General features: G+C 37.0%; 1 protein-coding gene across 4 annotated transcripts in view; it reads left to right on the forward strand.

The window, feature by feature from the left end:
- SOHLH2 (spermatogenesis and oogenesis specific basic helix-loop-helix 2) overlaps nt 1-17,894 on the forward strand; it is a 54,241-nt gene extending 36,347 nt beyond the window's left edge. For 2 of the 4 annotated variants that reach the window (XM_053900235.1, XM_053900231.1), the window contains 4 exons: nt 9,237-9,384; nt 9,526-9,614; nt 10,290-10,411; nt 15,543-16,626. In XM_053900235.1, coding sequence (XP_053756210.1) covers nt 9,237-9,384; nt 9,526-9,614; nt 10,290-10,411; nt 15,543-16,006 — 823 coding nt within the window. In that variant the 3' untranslated portion in view covers nt 16,007-16,626. The other 2 variants (XM_019447763.2, XM_019447764.2) reach the window with 2 other exon arrangements.
- The last annotated feature ends 4,033 nt before the right edge of the window (nt 17,895-21,927 follow it).

Genomic DNA, 21,927 nt, shown 5'->3' on the forward strand with positions numbered 1-21,927 from the left:
CTTGTGATTTTTTCTTTGACCAATGATTATTTAGAAGTATAACTTAGCTTCCAAATATTTGGAGATTTTCCAAGGATTGAATCATAACTGAATTACATTATCATCTGAGAATATATTCTGTCAGGTTTCTATCCTTTGATATTTTCTGAGATTTGTTTTATGGCCCAAAGTATGGTTGCCTTTGATGAGTATTCCACATGCACTTGAAGAGAATGTTTTCTGTTGGGGCATAGTGTTCTAAATATTAATAAGGTAGAATTGGTTGATAGTGTTTTTCATATATATTCTGTATCCTTATTGATTTTTCTGAGAGATAAATGTCCAGTGGTAACTGTAGATTGCTCTACTTTTTACTTCATTCCTGTCAGTTTTTGCTTCATGTATTTTGAAATTGTTAGGTGACTGTCTTCTAAATGAATTGACCACTTGTTAGGAAATGATAAGTGCTAACTATCTATGCTAGTACTTCATCTTAAAATCCACCTTGATATTCATATAGCTTTCTTGTGATTAGTGTTTGCATGTTTTTTTGTAACCTAAATATGTCTTTATATTTAAAGGGTATCTTTAAATGTAAAGAGCATGAAGTTGAATCTTATTTTCCTTTTTTTTAAAAATGTTTATTTATTTTGAGGAGGAGAGAGAGCATGAGCAGGGGAGGGACAGAGAGAGAAGGAGACCTGTTAGCAAAAAGCCCGACGTGGGGCTGGATCCCATGAACCACGAGATCATGACCTGAGCCGAAATCAAGAGTCAAACACTTAACCCATTGAGCCACCCAGGCACCTCTTATTTTCCTTTTTAATTTGTCCATTCTAACAATTGTTCCATTGGAATGTTTATTTGATTTACTTATAATTACCGTTAAGTTTGATTTTAGGTCCATGATTTTTCTGTTTGTTTTCACTAGTTCTATTTTCTTTTCCTTTTTTTCCCTCATTGCCTGCCTTAGTTTGGATTAATTAAGTCTGTTTTGGCATTCCTTTTTTTTCCCTCTATTAGCTTTTGAGCTAAAACTATCTTTTTTTAGTGGTTCTCTAGGGTTATAATACGCATCCTTAACTTACCGTAGTCTACCTTGATTTGACATTATGACACTTGATATACATCAGTGTATTTCTACCTACCTTCTATTTTTGTTATTGTCATATATTTTACTTTTACATATATTATCAACCTCACATTGTTATTTTTGCTTTAAATTGTAAGCTATTCTTCTAGTTCTTTTGTGGTGTAACAAGTTACCCTAAAACTTGGTGGCTTAAAACAACAGCCTATTTATCATATCTCACAACTTTATGGATCATCAATTTGAGTAGAACTTGATTTTGTGATTCTCCTCACATGGTGTTTACTGTGGTTACCCCGTGGTGTTCAGCTGGCAAATATCCTGTCTGGAGAGCCCAGCACAGCTTCATCCACATGGATATCCTCTTGGTGGGGTGTGGTTGAAACGTCCTCAAATGGGTTGCTATCTTTCCCTATGGTCCCAGTACCTCTCCACGTGGTCTCTCCAGCAAGCTAAGACAGACCTCTTGCCTGATGGCTCAGGGTTTAACGAGACCAGCATTGAAGCTTTGTCTTCTCAGATGTTAGTCCTGGAACTGTTGTAGTCACTTCTCTGGATATCTTTTGATTAACTTAGGCACAGGCCAGGAGAGATTCAAGGGGAGGGAAATACATCCTACATCTTTACTGAAGAAGTGGTAAATAATTTTCAGTCATTTTCATCTATAAATAATTTTTCTTCTAGCTCAAATTTTAGATTTTTGGGTTTTTTTTGGTTTTGGTTTGGTTTTTTAGTAAAATAGGCTCTTTACTGTTTACAAGGTTATTTCTCAGTTACATAAATTCTTTCTCCATGTTTTTTCTGTATTACCATGTTTTTCCCTTGTATTCTCCCATTTAGTCATGGCTGCCACAATCAGACAGGTAGAAAGTGTGAGAACACTTTTTTATTGCATCTGTAGTAGAAACCCCAGCAGCAGACATAACTGCTCCAGATCTGTCAGAGGCCTACTAATTAGTTTTTAAGATGTTAATAAATTAGATACAAATTAGTCTTTTATGTATGCCACCGTACTTATTATATCTGATACCCTTCACTTCTTTGTATAAATCATATTTCCATCAGGTATTATTTTTTAACAGTAAATAATGAAATAAGGTATTTCAACATAAAAGACAACCAGAGATTTTGACAGCTGCAGACCTGCAGGGTAAGAAAGCTAAAGGAGATTCTTTAAGCTAACCAGAAATTGTAACAAATGGATACTTGGATCTTTCGGAAGGGCTGAAAAGAATCAGAAGTGATCAATACATGAGAAAATATTAGAAAACAAACATTTTTCCTACTTATTTATATAAAATGCTCAGTGTGTTATAAGTGAAAATTTATAGCATTGTATTGTGGAGTTTGTAACACCGTTGACTCTTAACATAAGTGTTAGGGGTGCTGATGCCCATGCAGTCAAAAATTTGTGCATAGCTTTTGACTCCCCCAAAACTTAACTACTAATAGCCTACTGGTGACTGGAAGCCTTACCAATAACATAAACAGTTGATTAACAAATAGTTTATATGTTATGTATATTATATACTGTATTCTTATAATAAAGTAAGATAGAGAAAAGAAAATGTTACTAATAAAATCATAAGGAAGAGAAAATACATTTATAGTGCTATACTGTATTTACTGAAGAAAATCTGTGTATAAGTGGATGAGTGCAGTTCAAACCCATGTTGTTTGGGGGTCAACTGTATATGTAGATATGTACATATGACAGCTATAGCATGAAGGATGAAAGGGGCAAAGTACTTATGTGATGGCAGCATTTGTGTATTTTATGTGATGTCACAAAATTTTAACTCTAAATAGACTATGAAAAGTTAGATATATATTGTAATCCCTAGAGCAATCCTAAAGAGATATGCAGAAGGCATAGCTATGAAGCCAATACATTAAAATTGGATTTTAAAAGTTATTTAAAAAGAAGTCAAGAAAGGAAGAAGAGAAGAACAAAAAAGAAAGCCAAAGAAACTACAGGCAAAAAAAAAAATCATAAAATGATAGGCCTTTATCCGCCTATATCCAACTATAGCACAGATTGTCAGAATGGATAAACACTATTAACCATCTTGATCTAGTAGATATTTATAGAACATTGTATTCAGCAACTACTGAAGAATACCCATTCTTTTCAAAGGCACATGGTACAATGACTTAGATAAATCATATGCTGAAGGAAATAATATGTTTTGAAAGAGTTGAATTTAAAAGAGTTGAATTCATAAGGAGTATGTTCCCTGACCACAATGAAGTCAAATTAAAAATCAATAAGAATTAGATATAAAGGAAAACCTCAAATAATTGAAAAACATACTTCTAAATAATCCATGGGTAAAAGAAAAATATCACAAGAAAAACTAGAAAGTATTGCAAACTGAATGATTGTGAGAGTAGAGTATTTCAAAATTGACAAGATGTAGCTAAAGCAAATTTTATGGAAAACACTATGACTTTAAGTGCTTATATTAGAAAAGGCAAAAGGTCTGAAAATTAGTGACCTAAGAGTCCATTTTAAGGAGCTAGAAAAAATAGAGTGAATTAAATCTAAATTAAATAGAAAGTAGGGGAAGCAGGCAAGTGAGGAGAGATATTGAAAGCATTTTACCAATATGTTAAATGAAATGAATTATCACTACATATCCTATAAACATTTAAATATAGGAATAATATATTTTGAAGAATTTTATGCCAGTAAGCTCAGAAACTTAGACAAAATGGACAAATTAAAAAAATTTTTTTGTTCATTTTTGAGAGACAGAGACAGAGCGTGAGCGGGGCAGGGGCAGAGAGAGAGAGAGAGGGAGACATGGAATCCAAAGCAGGCTCCAGGTGCTGAGCTTTCAGCACAGAGCCTGATGTAGGGCTTGAACCCACAAACCGTGAGATCGTGACCTGAGCTGAAGTCGGATGCTTAACCTACTGAACCACCCAGGCGCTCCCAAAATGGACAAATTTGTGAAGAACGCAATTTACCAACACTGATACCAGAAGAAGCAGAAAATCTGAGTAGCCCTATATAGTAAAGAAATTGAACTTGTTATTAAAAACCTTAACAAAGAGAAAACATTAATCTCAGATGGTTTTACTGATGAATTCTGTCAAACATTTAATGAAGTAATACCAATCTTAAATTTTTACAGAAAATGGAAGAGGGGGAATAATTCCTAACCCATTTCACGAGGCCAGCATAACCCTAACCTAATAAAGACATAAAAAAACAATTACAGACCAATATTCCTCATGAACAGGGACATAAAACACTTAGCATAATTTTAGCCAATCAAATCAAGCAATATATGAAGATGTAATACATCATGACCACACCAAGTATATTCTAGAAAAGCAAAACTTGTGTAATATTCAAAACATCGATCAGTGGAATTCAGAGTAAACAAAATAAAGGAGAAAAACCATGTGAGTAACAGATTCTGAAAAATGATTTGATGATATTCAATATTCTTTTCAGATTTAAAAAAACCCCAAAACCAACCTTTCAGCAAATCAGACATGGAAGAGAACCTCCACAGTCTGTTAAAGGGCATCAATGAAAACCTATGGCTAGCATTGTACTTAATGATGAAAATCTGACCATGTCTCTTAGATCTGGAACAAAGGAAAGGTGCCCATTTGTGCTAACTGTATTCAGCATTGATCAAACTGTTCTAGCCATTGCAATTAGGTAAGAGAAAGAAATTAAAAAATACAGATTAGAAAGGAAAAAGCAAAACTTTCTTATTTGTAGATAGCATGATTGTTTATGTGTAAAGTCCTAAGACACATACAATACAACCTCTAAAACCAAAAGATTAATATAGCAAGGTTGCAAGATGTAAAGTTAATATACAGAAATTAATTGTATTATTACATATAAGCAGTAAACTATTAGAAAATAAAAATGAAAAATAATTACATTTATGGCAGTACTTAGGAAAAAATATCCAAAAGACACATAGTATCTGTACATTGATCACTCAAACTATTGCTGTGAGAAACCAAAGAAACTTAAATCATGCATTATACTATAATTACAACTTGAAAGAATCAGTACTGTTAATGTGTTCTCACCAAATTGAAATATAACTTTATTTGAATATAAATCATAATTCCAGTAGGCTTTTTTTTTTTTTTTTTTTTTTTTTTTACAGAAACTGATAATCTGGGGCACCTCGGTGGCTCAGTCAGTTAAGCGTCGGACTTCAGCTGAGGTCATGATCTCACGATTTAGGAGTTCAAGCCCTGTGTCGGGCTCTGTGCTGACAGCTCAGAGCCTGGAGCCTGCCTCAGATTCTGTGTCTCCTCTCTCTCCACTCTCCCACTCATGCTCTCTCTCTTTCTCTTAGAAATAAACATTAAAAAAATTGTTTTAGGGGCGCCTGGGTGGCTCAGTCGGTTGAGCGTCTGACTTCGGCTCAGGTCATGATCTCATGGCTTGTGAGTTCAATCCCCATGTCGGGCTCTGTGCTGACAGCTCAGAGCCTGGACCTGCTTGGGATTCTGTGTCTGCCTCTTTCTCTGCCCCTAACCCACTTGCATTCTGTCTCTGTCTCTCTCAAAAATAAATAAACATTAAAATTTTTTTTAATTTAAAAATTAAAAAAAAATAAAAATTGTTTTAAATTAAAAAAAGAAATTGATAATAAGATTTAAAAATGAAAAAGACCTATAACATAAAAGGACTTAGAATAAAGCAGTCTTGAAAACGTACAACAAAATTGGAAGACTTAAACAATCTGATTCAAGACTTAGTATACAGTATGTTAATCAGTGTGTTACTATCATAAAGGTTGACCAATAGATCAATGGAACATAATATCCCAGCACTAGACCAACACATTTGTGTTCATTTGATTTTTAGTGAATCACCAGAGCAAAGTTACTGGGAAACAAGTCTTTTTTATAAATGATGTTGGAACAGCTGGATATCCAAATGGAAAAACAATGAACCTTGATCTCTTACTATATTGTATAAAAATTAATTCAAGTTGGAGCATAGACAAAACTATAGTATAAAGCTAAAACTTAGAATAGTACTGTTCAGTAGAACTTTCTGCAATGTTAGGAATACTCTATATCTGCATCCATTGTCCAGTAAAGGAGCTGCTAATCATATGTAGTTGCTGAGTATTTGAAATGTGTCTATTGTAACAGGTAATGAATTTGAATTTTATTTAATTTTAACTAGTTTATATAGACTAATGGCTATGTAAATCATTATAGACCAGTCTACTGGCTATTGGATTGGACAGTACATTTCTAGAAGAACTGTTTTCACTTTGTCACATATGAATCCTCCCACTGGCCATATATCAATCTATTTTATTATACTGAAGAATTTCAAAGTAAGTTGTAAACTTAAGACATTAAACTCTTACTGTTCTAGAAGAAAGCATAGGAGAATGTCTTCACAAGCTGAGGTTGGGCAGTTGTTCCTTAGGACATAGAAAGTAATAACCATAAAAGAGTAGATAAATTAGACTCATCAAAATTTAAAAGTAGCTATCAAAACACACCACTAAGAAAATCAATAGGCAAACCGTAGACTGGGAGAAAATATTTGCAAAGCAAATATGCTAGAAAAAAATATGGTATTACAGAAGATAAAGAACTCCTACAGTGCAATACCAAAAAGCCCTGCAATCCAATTAAAATGGAAATAAAATATTTGAACAGACACTTCACAAAGGAAGATATGCAAGTGCCCAATAAACACCAGAAAAAGTGCTCAACGTAATTTATTTTTGTCACAGAAATGCAAGTAAAGCATGGGGTACTACCATGTACCAAAAATGCTAAAATTAAACTACTGACAATATGCTAAATTGCTCAGAAAGGCCAACATACTAAAATTAAAACTACTGACAGTATTAAATGTTGTCAAGGATTTGGAACAATAGGAACTCTCATACATTGACAGTGGGAGTGTACAATGGTACTATTTTGGGAAAAGTTCTTCCAGTTTCTTATAAATTTAAAAAATTAACCCATTAATTCTATTCTTAGATGTGTTCCCAGAGAAGTAAAAACATGCATTCACAGAAAGATGTACAGAGTGTTCTAGCAGGTTTATTCATAATGATCGAAAACTGGAAACAGCCAAAGTGTTTGTCAGTAAAAGAATGGGTAAATAAGCTATGGCATACTTATCCTATGGAATACTACTACTCAATAAAGAGAAACAAACTACTGATAATAAACAGCCACATGGACAAATCTCAAAAACATGCTGAGTGAAAGAAATTTTACACAAAATGGCGCATGCTGTAGATTTTGATTTATATGAGGTTCAAAGACAGGCAAAACTAATGTGGGATGGAAAAATATCAGAAATGTTGTTGGCCCTTTTGAGGGATGAGATAAGGAACTTTTTGGGTTGTGATCATGATAATTAGGGTTTTTGTTACATAGTTTTGTGCGTTTTTCAAAACTCATAGAATGGTACACTTAAGGTTTGTGTATTTTTTAATTTTATGTAACTTTTATTTGAAAATAAAATAATTGAACTCTAGCTAATGATATGTTTAAGAGTTTAGTGTCTTAAGTTTACAAATTATTTTGAAATTCTTCAGTATAATAAAATAGATTGAGGTATGGCCAGTGTGATGATTCATATGTGACAAAGTGAAAACAGTAAACATTCATTGTAGATTCTAGGTGGGTGAAGTATATATATGTTCTTTGTACAAATTCTTAATTTTTCAACTTGAAAGAATTCAGATTCTAAGTTCTTTCAGTCTTTCTGTGTGTTTGAACATTTTCTTAACGAATGTTGGAAAGAATATCTTACAGGATTTTTTAGTGTAAAAGTAGCTTGTACCCGGCAAAAATATTTGGGAAAAGTAAAAAATAAAAGGAAGAAATAATATTTTCCATAGCCCAACCATCCAGAAATAACTATGACTTGATGGTTTCACTTTCAAATCTTTTCCTGTGCTTTATTTTTACTTTGTTTAATGTCTTTGATCATATTTTATATACTGCCTTATATTTTATAGTTGTATCTTCTAAAATATCCTATTTTTCCCATAAGATTTATAGCATTTCATTTCTACTGCCAGATAATATTCTACTGAGTTAGTAAGCTATAGCTTAAGCGTCCACCTATTGTTGTGTTTAGATTGTTTTTTTTTAATAGCTTACTGATATACTGCTATAATGCATATCATCTTGCAAAAAGTTTGTTCTGAAAAGCTTTAAGCCTTTGTGTACATGGTCAAATTGTTGATTTTTTTTTATCCTTTTTTTTCTAGAATAGTCCCTGAGACACCTCTAGAGAACTGTCAGTACTGATCAAAGTCCAATTAAAATGCTGCTGATCTAGAATATTTGAGTTATTCACAGGCTATATATCAATTTGAGGTTCAGAAAGGTTTGGTGATTTGCCAAAGGTCTGGTAATTGTCAGAGCCAGCGTTTGACCCTATATATGTCAAGGTGCTTGCTATTCAACATAAAACAGGTGCTTAATAATGTTTATTAAAAGAATAGATGCATAAAAAGAAGTACCAAAGGCTTAGATCAAAAGCTTGTATTTATATTTCCTATGTATTTCCCTTCAGAACCATGAAAGACTTAGGTGAGTTTCTTTCTGGTACGAGCCTGAAGGATGTTCTCATTTGCATATTGGTTTACTTGTTCTGTTCATACCTACTTTATTTGAAGAAAGCACCCTTCTGATTTTCCTTTGGCTCAGAACACAGAGTTACATGTAAAGCCCATGTAATTACAAGATGCTAATTGATCCGTTGTTGAAAACGTGGGTCAGGTCACAGTGACATGAAACATCTCCTGACTGTTCTTTGTCTGCTAGTCTTCTAGTGTGAAGTACAAAAGGACTTATGTGTAGCATTCCACTCCCTCCTCTGAGGGGGTTTCCATAGGCAGGGTCATCCTGCACACTGCAGCAGGCCCGGGGCAAGTGAACTGGGGCTGCGGTCAGCACGAACATTGTACTGGGCAGCAGCGTGAACAGACGCCCCAGGAAGTTGTGGTTCCAGGGGCTGTGGCGGCTGCTGGCTTACGGGGACATGGCCTTTCTGTGAAACAGAGACTAGATAGGGAGGGAGGCAGTTCCTCTGTTAACAGACCCAGAAGGAAGGACAGCTTGTCCTTGTTGTGCAAGGAAGAAAATGAAACTAATTATTCCTCATTTATTACTATTCTCTGCTCAGAGAACGAATCAAGTATTGCTGTGAGCAGCTGCGTACTCTGTTGCCATATATAAAGGGGAGAAAGAATGATGCGGCTTCGATTCTTGAGGCAACAGTTGATTATGTGAAGTACGTCCGGGAGAAAATCCCTCCAGCCATTATGGGCCAGGTATTTGATTCTAAGCCCTTGAATTTTATCCTCATAGACCGTGCTTTAAAGCTCCAGTTTTGTTTTTTATAATTGGAAATGTATGTGTATTTGTATACATGAAAAAATACCTAAATAAATGTCTCTCTCTCTCTCTCTCAGATCACGGAAGTACTTCAGAACAATATGAGGTTTTGTAAGAAACAAGTGTCCATCCAGCCATCCCTCCCAGGCCCAATCATGGCACAAAGGTATGACGAGGGCTCTTGTAAACTGGCAGTTGGCTTGTTATTTTCCTCCAGTGCTAACGCTAGAAGTATTGTCACAGGCAGTGAACCCACCCATAATGAAAACTCAGGTATTTATGAAGAATCCATAAACTTCTCCCATTGCCAATCTGTATCATTTAGTCACAGTGGTAAAATATGTAACATTCTCAGGCCCATGATCTTCTCATCATTTGACTCACTCTTATTTCTTGTTTTGTTAATTCTGAAGATCATAAAATAAGGCTTTATCAGTAGTGACGGTCATGACTGGCAGACCAACAGAGGCAGGATGCATTCTACCATTCCTCAGTAGGAGATCATGGACCCTGGAGCAGTCCAGCCCTATTTCAGTTGGGAGTTTTAAAAAAAATTTGCTGGTACAAAACGTGACATGCCAAATGAATGCTTCTGTATCTAAATTTATTAGAGTGTATAAACAAAGAAAAACTATAAAGCAAATCATTCCTCTACATCCGAAACTATCATCATGAGTCCTGTTCACCAATTTGTTCATATGCCTAAATAATGTATCATTTGTCTCTGTCAAGTTAGAACTTGAATGATAGAGGGAGGAATTGAACTCAGCAATGTTCATGTTGTCTTCCTTGGGAATTTTATAAGGTGGTTTGTTTTTTTTTTTTCCCCTATCCTTTTAAGGGAAAATGGTGTGTTGACAAGCACCTACTCACCTGTGAGAGGGATCACATTCCTGGCTAATAAGTGTGTGAATGTGTACTCTGTTCCTGCCTCGGGGGGCTCCTTGGATGAAGCTGTGAGAGGTGAGCTCTGCCTGATGCCCTGTGCGGTTGTATGCTTGGGTTATGTGGGTGTCCTGTGCACCCCTGTGCTTCTATGCATTCATTGCCATAACCAGGGAAAAGAGTGTAGCTAGAAGATCACACCATGAGTCCTTTTGGTATTGTCTGCTTGAAGTACACAAGATGGCCACAAGCATTTGTATGCTGTTGTCCCAGAAATTGGGCTCAAATTGACCATTGTTACCAGAAAGCTCATCTTTTTTTTTTAAATGAGGTATAATTGACGTAAGACATTATATCAGGTGATGATATGTTATAATGTTATAATGATTTGTTATTTGTACACATTGTGAAATGATCATCACAATAAGTCTGCTTAACATCTGTCAACAAAATTACAATATTTTTTCTTGTGAACTTTTAAGATCTGGTTGCTTAGCAACTTTCAAATATGTAATATAGTAGTATTAATTATAGTCACCATGTTGTACATGTATCCCCATGACTTATTTATTTTATAACTGAAAATTTTATGCCTTTTGACTACCTTCACTCATTTCATCCACTCCTCAGCCATCATATCTGGAAACCACCTGTCTGTTCTCTGTATCTATGAGCTCAATTTTTATGTTTGTTTTTTGAGATTCTGTGTATAAGTGGGATCGTACAGTATTTGTCATTCTCTGACTTATTTCACAAAACATAATGCCCTCAAGGTTGATCTATATTGTTACAAATGGCAAGATTTCATTATTTTTTTTTTTTTAGGATTTCATTCTTTTTCACGGTTGAATAATATCCCAGTGTATGTGTGCGTGTGTGCTTGCCTGTGTGTGTGTATGTGTGTCTATATATCTCTCATCTATCACATTTTTTTTATTTATCCATCAGTGGATACTTAGGTTGTTCTTGGCTCCTGTCAATAATGCTGCAATAAATATAGGGGTGCTTCCATCTTTTTGAGTTAGTATTTTCATTTTCTTTGGATAAATACCCAGAGATGGGATTGCTGGACCATATGGTAATACTATTTTAATTTTTTTGAGGAACTTCTGTACTGTTTTTAGTGGCTGCACCAATATACATTCCCACCAACAATGCACGAGTACAGATCATCACCAACACTTGTTATTTCTTGTCTTTTTGATACTAGCCATTCTAATGGGTATGAAGTAATCTCTCCTTGTGCTTCTGAATTACATTTCCCTGATGATTAGTCATATTGAGCATCTTTTCATGTACTCATTGGCTATTTGTGTGTCTTTCTTGGAAAAACGCCTATTTAGATCCTCTGCCCATATTTAAATCAGTTCGTTTCTTTGCTGTTGAGTTGTATGAGTTCTTTATATATTTTGGATATTAATCTCTTATCAGGTATGTGACTTGCAAATATTTTCTCCCTTCTCATAGGTTTCCTGTTCATTTGGTTGATGATTTTCTTTGCTGTGCAGAGGTTTTTGGTTTGATATAGTCCCACATGTTTATTTTTGTTTTTGTTACCTTTGCTTTTGGTGTCAAATACAAAAAATCATTGCCAAGACCACTGTCAAGGAGCTTACTCCCTGTTTTCTTCTAGGAGTTTTATGGTTTCAGATTTTATGTTTAAGTGTTTAATCTATTTTGAGCTAATTTTTGTGAATGGTGTTAATTAGGCCTCCAGTTTCATTCTTTTGCATGTGGCTATCCAGTAGAAAGCTTACCTTACTGATAGATGATAAGCACATTAGTGACTTTATTACATGAATAGAATCTAAAGGAAAGGGAAATACTCAAATTAATTGCATAATAACTATGTTGTGAGGATTTAACATATTAACTTACTTACCTCCTTCATATCTTTGCTTAATTGTCTCCTCCTCAGTAACTCTCAACCACCTATTAAAACTGTATACTTCCCAGCATTACATAATGCATGGACTTTTCTTTTCGTTCCTTTCCTTTCATTTTCTTTTCTTTTCTTTTCTTTTCTTTTCTTTTCTTTTCTTTTCTTTTCTCTTCTTTTCTAGGCATGAGACTTCTTATCCACTTTCTCTGCTGTATTTTTCTTCATAGCACTTATTACTTTCTAATATTATTTATTTGCATATGTTCTCATTGCCTGTTACCTCCCACTAGAGTATCAACTCCATGAAGACACGGAAATTTTTTTTTTTTTGCTTATTTTGTTCATTGCTGTATTTCTAGTACCTAGTGCAATGACCAGCATACAGTAGGTGCTCAAGAAACCTTCATTATATGAATATTCTTTGTGAAAAAAGTATTTACCCACTGTGAGGCATTTTTGTTATTTGTGTTACAATGTCAAGGCATGCCAATGTACTTGTAGAAATAAGAAAATGGAAAAAAGCAGAGCCAGAGTAAAAAAATACAGCTACCAGTTTGAGACTTTTTTATTCCTGAAAGTGACTCTTCACTGAGAAGTCAGTAAGGTACTGAGCTCCTAATCTGCATGTTAGATGCTAGATGACAGGACACCCGGACCTGTCTCTTCAGTGCCTGAGTCTGAGGTCACCCTTCTGCTGACTTCCTTGAAGGGATTCCACTCACTTAATTCAGTACCTTCCCTGTGCTGGGGAAGTCCTTTCCATACTCTGCCTGGGGGACTCCCAGTTCATCCCTTAGTTCTCAGCTTAAATGTCCCTGCTTGAAAGATGGGGGCTCAAAGACGAACAAGGTGCAGCTCTTGTTCTTACGGAGCTGGCAAATGAGTAGGGGGGAGGGTCACAGTAGCAAAATAGAATTCCTGTGGTACTTTAAATGCTGTTGTAGGGGTGCCTGGGTGGCTCAGTCGGTTAAGCGTCCGACTTCGGCTCAGGTCACAATCTCGCAGTATGTGAGTTCGAGCCCCGCGTCGGGCTCTGTGCTGACTGCTCAGAGCCTGGAGCCTGTTTCAGATTCTGTGTCTCCCTCTCTCTCTGACCCTCCCCCGTTCATGCTCTGTCTCTCTCTGTCTCAAAAATAAATAAACGTTAAAAAAAATAAATAAATGCTGTTGTAGAGGTACTGTGCATACTATGAGGACATGGTAAAAGCTGCAGGAATAAATGATGTTACTAGGGATGGTGTCTAAGGTCAAAAGAGAAAGAGACCCAAAATAGCATACAGTCCTCTTTGTTCATATAATCAAACAAGATTCAGGGTGTTTTATTAGTCAATTCAGACTTTCCCCCTGACTTAGGAGAGAGGGGAAGAAAATAGAAAAAAAAAAAAAAATAGCCATTAGCCACAGTTAATCTACTTAAAGTAGTTGTGGCTGAATATCACCCAGAATGATTAAATCAGCCCAGGTTAAATCAGATAGAGGTCAGACCACAGGCATATGCCTGTCAATGTTACCTTTTGAACATACAGTACTTACTTCTGCATTCTCAGTGTTTATACTCTGCAGAAACTCTGAACTACTGTTTACATGGTGGTGAGTTCAAGCCTCTCTGTGCCCCAACATCGCTTGGTGTTGTATCACATGAAGCAGCTGCTCTTGGGAAGACACAAATATACTAGGACTGTGGACTTTATGCCATGTTCAGACTGGGGAAGACCTGAAGGTCGTTGAGTCAGAACCTCCATTTTAATTTTATTTATATACATTTTCCCACTTGGAAAGCAATATTAGTCCTTAACTAGCCCAGCTAAGATAATAGCTGTTCATTTTTAATGTATTTCCTTCAAGTCTTTTTCTATGTATATTTTTCTACAGCAGTAATCATATTGGACGTCCAGTTTTGTTGCCTGTGTCTTTCACTTAACATTATGTCCAATATACTTTAATTTTTTATTGTGTGCCTCATACCACCATTTAATGGCTTATCAAATAATTTATAGACGATTTTCTTAGCCATCCTCCAACTGCTACATTTAGTGTTTGTAGTTTTGTGGGGAGAGTGATTCTATATATAATACGATAGGAAATATTTCCCCATACGTAGATTTTCCTATATTTTGAACTTTTCCTTGGGGTAGCTACCTGGGAGTGTGTGATGAATGAGTTTGAAAATGTGAGCACATATATAGGTCATAATGCATGTTGCCAAATTATTTTTGAAAGAGGATTGGAACAGTTGAAATCAGTTAAGTCTTCCAATGTCACTTTCACCACATAGGTCAGTAAATTGAAGGCTGGAGAAATGAAATTACCACCCAAGGTCACCAGGTGTCTGCTAACATCTGACCTGTAACACAGAAGTACTGATTGAGTTCAGTGTTTAGATTTTATTAGGTAACCTTTACCTGTCCTTTCCATAAATCTTTGTACATATCTGCTGAAATGATTTTTCACAAATATTCTAGATACATTTGTATGTAAAGTAGACATAAAATTTCTTTATTTTCATTACTACTAATATCCAAAAGAAGAAAGGTATTCATAGTGTTACTTCAGATTACATTATTAATATTATATATATATGTGTGTGTGTGTGTGTGTGTGTGTGTGTGTGTGTATGTGTGTGTGTGTGTGTGTGTGTGTATATATATATATGTATAGTTTGTTTTTGAGGGAGAGAGAGAGTGCATGCATGTGTGAGGAGGGAGAGGGAGAGAGAGAATCTCAAACAGCCTCTGTGTGCTTTCAGTGCAGAGCCCAACGTGGGGCTCGATTCCACATTCCTGGGATCATGACTTGAGTGAAATCAAGAGTCAGACACTCAACTGACTAAGCTACCTAGGCCCTAGGCACCCCTCATGATATATTTTAAAACTTTTTTTCTGCCTTCTAGTTACTGTACAGACCATAGATATATGATTATACAACCCATTTCATTGATATAAAATCAACCACACTTTATTTGTGCTTGAATAGAGTTCAACTTTCCAACATTCTTTCATGCTTCTTCGGGTTCATAAGAATGGTCACAATTTTGATTACTATGAAAGACACACACACACACACACACACACACACACACACACACAGTCACAGAGATCTGATGCTCCTCTAAAATCTGTCTTCTGATGACACACAAACACTAATTTACAGTATGTGTATTGCACCATCATACTAAAAAGTCCGCTTTTTCCATCGGCATTTGAGTATAAGAGTAGTATAAATTTGTAACAGGAGGGAACGACATAGAGGACTTTTATTTCAAATACAGTGGTTCCAAGTTCCAGAGTTGTGAATACTGATGGATATTTGTTTTCTTTTTTATTAAAGGTCAGTCCAGCTCCACTTCAGAGAATGCAATTGGTGATATGTATAAAACTCGAATTCCCAGCAAAGCTCTCTCTCTTAATTCCTTCCATGCTGTCAGATACTATTCTAAAGTTGTCCCTTCCTATGATGCAGCTGCTGTAACAAATCAGAACATTTCAGTTCATTTTCCATCAGCTGTGCCCAAAGTCTCAAAGTTTCTTCCTCAGCACTACAATTCTGTGCTGGGCCAGACGTGCTCAACACATCCCAACTGTCTGGTAAGTCTTCTGGGGTCTTGGATCAGATTGGATTCTTTCATTCCAGCTATCAGGGCCCCTGGCTTGCATTTTGTTATTAATACTCTGGTCAGAAGTCTCTTAGACTGGGGCCAGGTGCACTTAACCCAGGCTCTCATTCCCCATGCTGCAGGACTGATATCTAGATATCCAGAATTAGTGAATCTGAATGTGATGCTGCTGGTGTGACCTTAAGTGGCCAGATGGGACCTGGTTCCTCTAGAGCCCCTCCCTTCAGCCCCTCTGCTTCTATGATGCCACATCCCATTTCACCAGCCTCATCCTCAACCACTCCCTTCACCCCCCGCCAACTGTCTGCTGCTTTATCTCATTGGCTGGTAGTAGTCAATCAGGCTAAAGGAAAACCTGTTCAGCCAACATAAACCAGGCTGATTTGAGATCCCAGATGTCCTCATATCACAGATATTTATTGAGCATCCACTCTGTTCTAGCATTGTGCTAAGCACCAAGAATGTAGTGTATAGATAGACATGATCCCTGCCTGAGTGTCATAGGGAAGCATAGAAGCAGGCAATTGTGATCCACGTTGGGGCATGTAGGAGGAGGACCCTAGTATATATAGTATAATCTAGATTTGGGAGAGGTTAGTGACTGCTCACCCCTGGAAGAAGTACTATCTAAGCTGAGATCTGAAGGATAAGAATTAGCCCAGTAGAGAGGTCAGGAGTTGGGAGTGAGGAGGGGAAAAGCATTCTAGGCAGATGGATATAAACAGTGGTATCTTTTTTTTTTAATGCTTCAAGTTTTCATTTAAATTCTAGTTAGTTATATAAACAATGGTATCTTTATTTTTTGGAAGAACTGTCCCGTTTTAGATGAAGACCCAAACCAGCCTGGCCTGCTTTCAATGGACTCCTGATAACCTTAATATAGTTGCTAATACTTTTGCATATTAATAATAGCTAACATGTTTTGAGCACTCAATAAGTAATCTGCCACATACTCTGTGTACTTAATGTGGATGATCTAATGAATCTCTGAAACAGTACTTTGAGGTAGGTGCTATTATTATTTCCATATGGCATCTATAAAATGGGAATAATAGTGACCTGCCCAAAAAACATTTATGAGAAAAATATTTTAAAGATACTTACAAAGAAATTTTGAAATATGAATTATTTACATATATAATACTTTTGCTAATGATCATCAGTCTACCGACAGGAAACGGGGTAAATGAAAAAGAGATTGTAACATTATTATTTTTTTAATGTTGACCTTTACTTTGTGTGTAGTTTTTGGTGGAGAATTGCTGTAAGCTAATAATTACTTTTAATAGCAATAAATAATACATATTTTAATGGGTTTATTCCCCTAAAGATCTCACATGGTTTTATGAATCATTTCGTATTGCTTTAGGACATAGAAAATATATTTGTGACATTATGAGTAAAAACAGGCCAAGATTCAATTAATGTGGTTTTCTTTCCCCTTTGCAGCAACAGTTTTGGGCATATTAATAGCACATGTTTGAAATTCACACTCTAGACCACCTGTTGGGTACAGTTTGACAATAAAGGAAGAATGGAACAAAGAATGATCTTGAAAGCTACACCCAGAGACCTAATATCAAAAGAGTTTGCACTGTATGGCTTCTGATAAATGTGCTAAAAGCTTCTGCAGATAGATAGCAAAAGTGCTAGCCACTCGCTTTCACTTAACCTCAGATATACTTGGATCTCCCCCAGCCAGAGCACTACAAGAACAGATGGCCTGGTGACCTAGACTTCTTCTTTTTTTTTTTTTTTCCTCCTCAAAAAATATTCCACAATTTATGACCCGCTACAAAGAAGGTCCAGGTACACTGGATAAATTGGTAAGATTAGGGAGATGCTTTGATACTCCAGCCTCACTGAGTATAGATGTTACAGCCCGATTCCTATTTTTAGTATCACTGAATAACTGTCACTCATTTCTAGGTGGTATCTTTCTAGACTTGACATCTTAGAGAGCTTCCTCCATTATGCACCATCCAAACTAAGATCTCTCGGTTCAACAGGGGTGTTTATCTCCTCACTTGACTCCTAATGAATAAATTGATGTGTTTGTTTTTGCATTTTGTAATCCCTTGAGTGAAATGATAGCTAATAGGTAGATTTTTCTTTCTGGATCTTCAGCTACAGACTTTCTTTGTTATTCATCTCTTCCTCCCTACTGATATTAGAAAAGACGAATTAGAAAAAAACTGCTGAAAATAAGGGGAGAAAAATATTTGTTTTATATTTCACTGAAATGTTCTTACACATATAATAAGTTTTATTGTTAAAGAAAATATTCAGTGTTCACCTTGAAAATGGTAGTCTGTTTTTGTTTTGTTTAATAAATATGCGTTCCCTTTTTTAGTAGTACAATATAGGGAATTTAATTTTACTAGATTTTTGAGAAGTTTAAAAATTACTTTAGGCATAGCCTAATTTTCATGTTAAATTGTATAACTTTTCCTTGAGGATGCCATGATAATGGAACCTGTAGATATTTGACCAACTTTATCTTTATAAAGGAACTACAAGTTTCCAACCAAGATTCTATGCTTATTATTACAAATGTGTGCTTGACTCTTTATACTCTGGCTTTTAGGAGTGATTGCTTTGATACTGTAAGAGAACCTGTTGAGGTATTTTGGGTACTTGTGGCCACTTCCTATGTTCACAACTGGTCTTAATCGTTACTAGGACTTTTGCTCCACATGAGGATTTCCTAGGTGCACATGTGGATCATGAGAGACAGCCTGTGGCTGCGAACTCAACAGAAGACCTGGAGAGTATATCCTGGCTCCTGGCCGCTCTTAGTCCCCCTTTCCTTTCAACATGAAGAGCAAGGCTATCTGATCCATTGTTAAAGCTCTGTTTTTTCCATGACTGCTTCCCGTGATCCTGAACTTCATGCAGGTGTCCAAATTTGTTTTTTTTTTTTTTAAAGAATATTATTTTTCTTAATTTTTTTAATGTTTACTTATTTTCAAGAGAGAGAGCACGCAAGCAGGGGCTGGGGGGCAGAGAGAGAGGGAGACACAGAATCTGAAGCAGGCTACAGGTGAGAGCTGTCAGCACAGAGCCCGATGTGGGGCTCGAACCACGAACCGTGAGATCATGACCTGGGCCGAAGTCAGAGGCTTAACCGACTGAACCACCCAGGCACCCCCCAAATTTATTTCTAATATTAGAGCTTCATTTTTAGTAAATTGTGCTCTTCCAAGTAAGTTCAGCTCTCAGCCAAGGAAGGAAGAGCCCATAAAAAAAGGAGCAGATTTTCCTTTGTCAAATCAAGTTGGCTGGTCATGAGACAGTTGCAGTGTTATTTTTACAATGAAAAAGGTGCAAGGAGTTTGCTTAGAAAAGGTGACAGCTTGCAGGTGTTATAGCAGTCACTGTCCCTGTCTGAACAGGAAGTAGGGGCAGAAACAAACATTTATTGAGCCCTTCCTATGGCCCAGGCAAATTATTAGACTTTTTCTTTTTCTTTTTTTTTTTAGGGTTTATTTATTTTGAGAGACAGAGAGATAGAAAGCAAGTGGGGGAGTGGCAGAGTGAGAAGGAAAGAGAGAATCCCAAGCAGGCTCTGCACTGTCAACACAGAGCCCAACGTGGGGCTTGAACTCGTGAACCACGAGATCATGTGAGTCGAAATCAAGAGTTGGACACTTAACCCACAGAGCCACCAGGCACCCCAGCAGTGGATTTTTTTTAAGTTTATTTATTTTGAGAGAGAGTGAGAGAAAGAGCACACGAGCAGGGGAGGGGAAGAGAGGGAGAGAGAGAATCCCAAGCAGGCTCTGCACTGTCAGCACAGATCCCAGTGCAGGGCTCGAACCCATGAATCGTGGGATCATGACCTGAGCCAAAATCAAGAGTCAGATGCTTAACCAACTGGTCCACCCAGGTGCCCCTAGACTTCTTCTTGAGGAGAATTTAGCCTTACTCATTTCTATATCCTCAGTGTCAGCCATCTCGCTAGTTGGATGGATGGATAGGATGCACAGGTGCTTGGATGGATACCTGTGTGAACATGGAGCCAGGAGGTGTAATGGTCTGAAGTTGGACGATGACTATGAGAAAGGAAAGCAAGAGACATAGTCAACTTAGGAACCCCTCTGAAGCCAAGACAGATGGAAGAATGAAAATTGATGTTTAGCCATCACTGTGTAGTTTTCATCAGTAGTGTATCAGTCTGTTTACACCTATTTTCTTCCCCTCATCACACTCTTCTAATATAGAGTTAGATGGTCTCCCAACAGGGCAGAAATGACAGTAATTGGTAATGTTCATGAACACAACTGTTGTATGTTTAAAGGAGAACACTCAAATGTTGAATAACTCAGAAGTTCTTCAGTCGTTTATTAATTTCTTCAGCAACTATTTATTTGAGAGGCATCGTCTTAGCCTTTTTTTTTTTTTTTTTTTTTTTTTTTTAATTTTACCTTCTATATCCAAGAGCTGGGAATCTGTTGGGAGAGAGGTAAAACAGAATTATGGTGGAGTTTGGTGAGTGCCGTGACAGGAGAAAATATGAAGTATTACTGGGTACCTACAAGCATCACACAACCATTCAGGGGACTCATGGGAGGCTTTTGAAGGTAGTAACATCTGGGGCACCTGGGTGGCTCAGTCTGTTGAGCATCCAGCTCTTGGTTTTGGCTCAGGTCATGATCCCAGGGGTCCTGCAATCGAGCCCCACATTGGGCTCCGTACTGAGCACGGAGCTTGTTTGTAATTCATTTTCTCTCTCTCTCTCTCCCTCCCTCCCTCCCTCCCTCCCTCTGCCCCTCTCTCCCACTGACACACTCTTTCTGTCAAAAAAAAAGTAATAATAAAATGCAGATATCTTAGATGTCACTTATCTTCATCTCTGAAACTAATGGTAAAGTATTTGCATTGTTGTGAGGGTTGTTGTGAGGGTTAAATGAGATATGTGTAAAAGCCCTTAGAACAGTGCCCTGGCACATTTGAAGCGTTTAATACCTGTTTGTGATAATTGTAATGATAATGATTAAGCTGAGATTTTAAGAACCAGGAGGCAGAGCTCAGCTAAGTGGTGGAGATGTGGAGACCAATGAGGGGGATGAGTTTCCAGACTGCATTTGCAAAGGTATCAAAGAAAGGACTGCATAACACAAATGGAGGAATAGAGGAAATTCCACGGGGCTGTGCATCGAGTTCAGGTGTGAGATGGAGAATGAATGAATGGAGCAAAGAGACAGCCAAGGGCCATGCGATACTGCCTTGACTGAACTTATCATGGTGCTCATTGCTGTTATGAAATTGACATAATCAGATTTGCATTTTAGGATAGCTGCTCTGGCTTTGATGAATTAAAAGCAGAATGAATTGAAGGGGGCTAAAACTAATTGGGGGAAGGGTGTGGCTATTCTAGCAATTCAGGCAAGAGATGGCCAGAAATAAGTCATTGTCAGTGGAGATGAAAAAAAGTAGACAAATTTGATTAATGTGAAGAAGGCAGAGTCAGCAAGACTTGGTAGATAATCAATATGGGGCTTGTGAAGAAGTAAGGCAAACACCTAGATTTCTGGCTTTGGTAGCCGGGCAGATAGAACTGATGGCCACTGAGGGAACACAGAGAAAGCATTTGGAGGTCTGGTGCTGGAAGATGACAGTTTTATGTGGGGATATGCCGTGTGTAGGATATCCTAGTGGAGGTAGCCAAGAGGCATTCAGATTTGTGTGGCACAGGTGGGATATATCTGGATGAGAGATAATGTGGTTTGGGAAGTCATCACCCTGGGGGGTGGGGAATGCTAAAGTTGGGGATTTAAACATTAAATGGTGGGATTGACTCGCAGAGACCTTCTAATCCTGCAGTTCTATTATGATACCTCATAAGAAATCACTTGGTCAGGCCCATAGTGTCTCATGACATTGTAAGTCACCAGATTCGAGATACTTTGGTAAAACTCTCAAAGGCAGAGGGCACAACTCGCCAGTGGCAGCTGTGTTTGTTTGCTGGGTTTTTTTTGAATTGTGGGAAATTTCTCTGAATATCTAGGTTCTGAAAAATTCAAAACTTAGGCAATGCTGGATCTATTCCTAGTATGCAAAGTAGCAACAAACTGCTCGGGCAAGTAGTACCTACCC

Source organism: Panthera pardus, unplaced genomic scaffold, assembly GCF_024362965.1.
Source record: "Panthera pardus isolate Hobbes unplaced genomic scaffold, ASM2436296v1 HiC_scaffold_1, whole genome shotgun sequence".
NCBI lineage: Eukaryota > Metazoa > Chordata > Mammalia > Carnivora > Felidae > Panthera > Panthera pardus.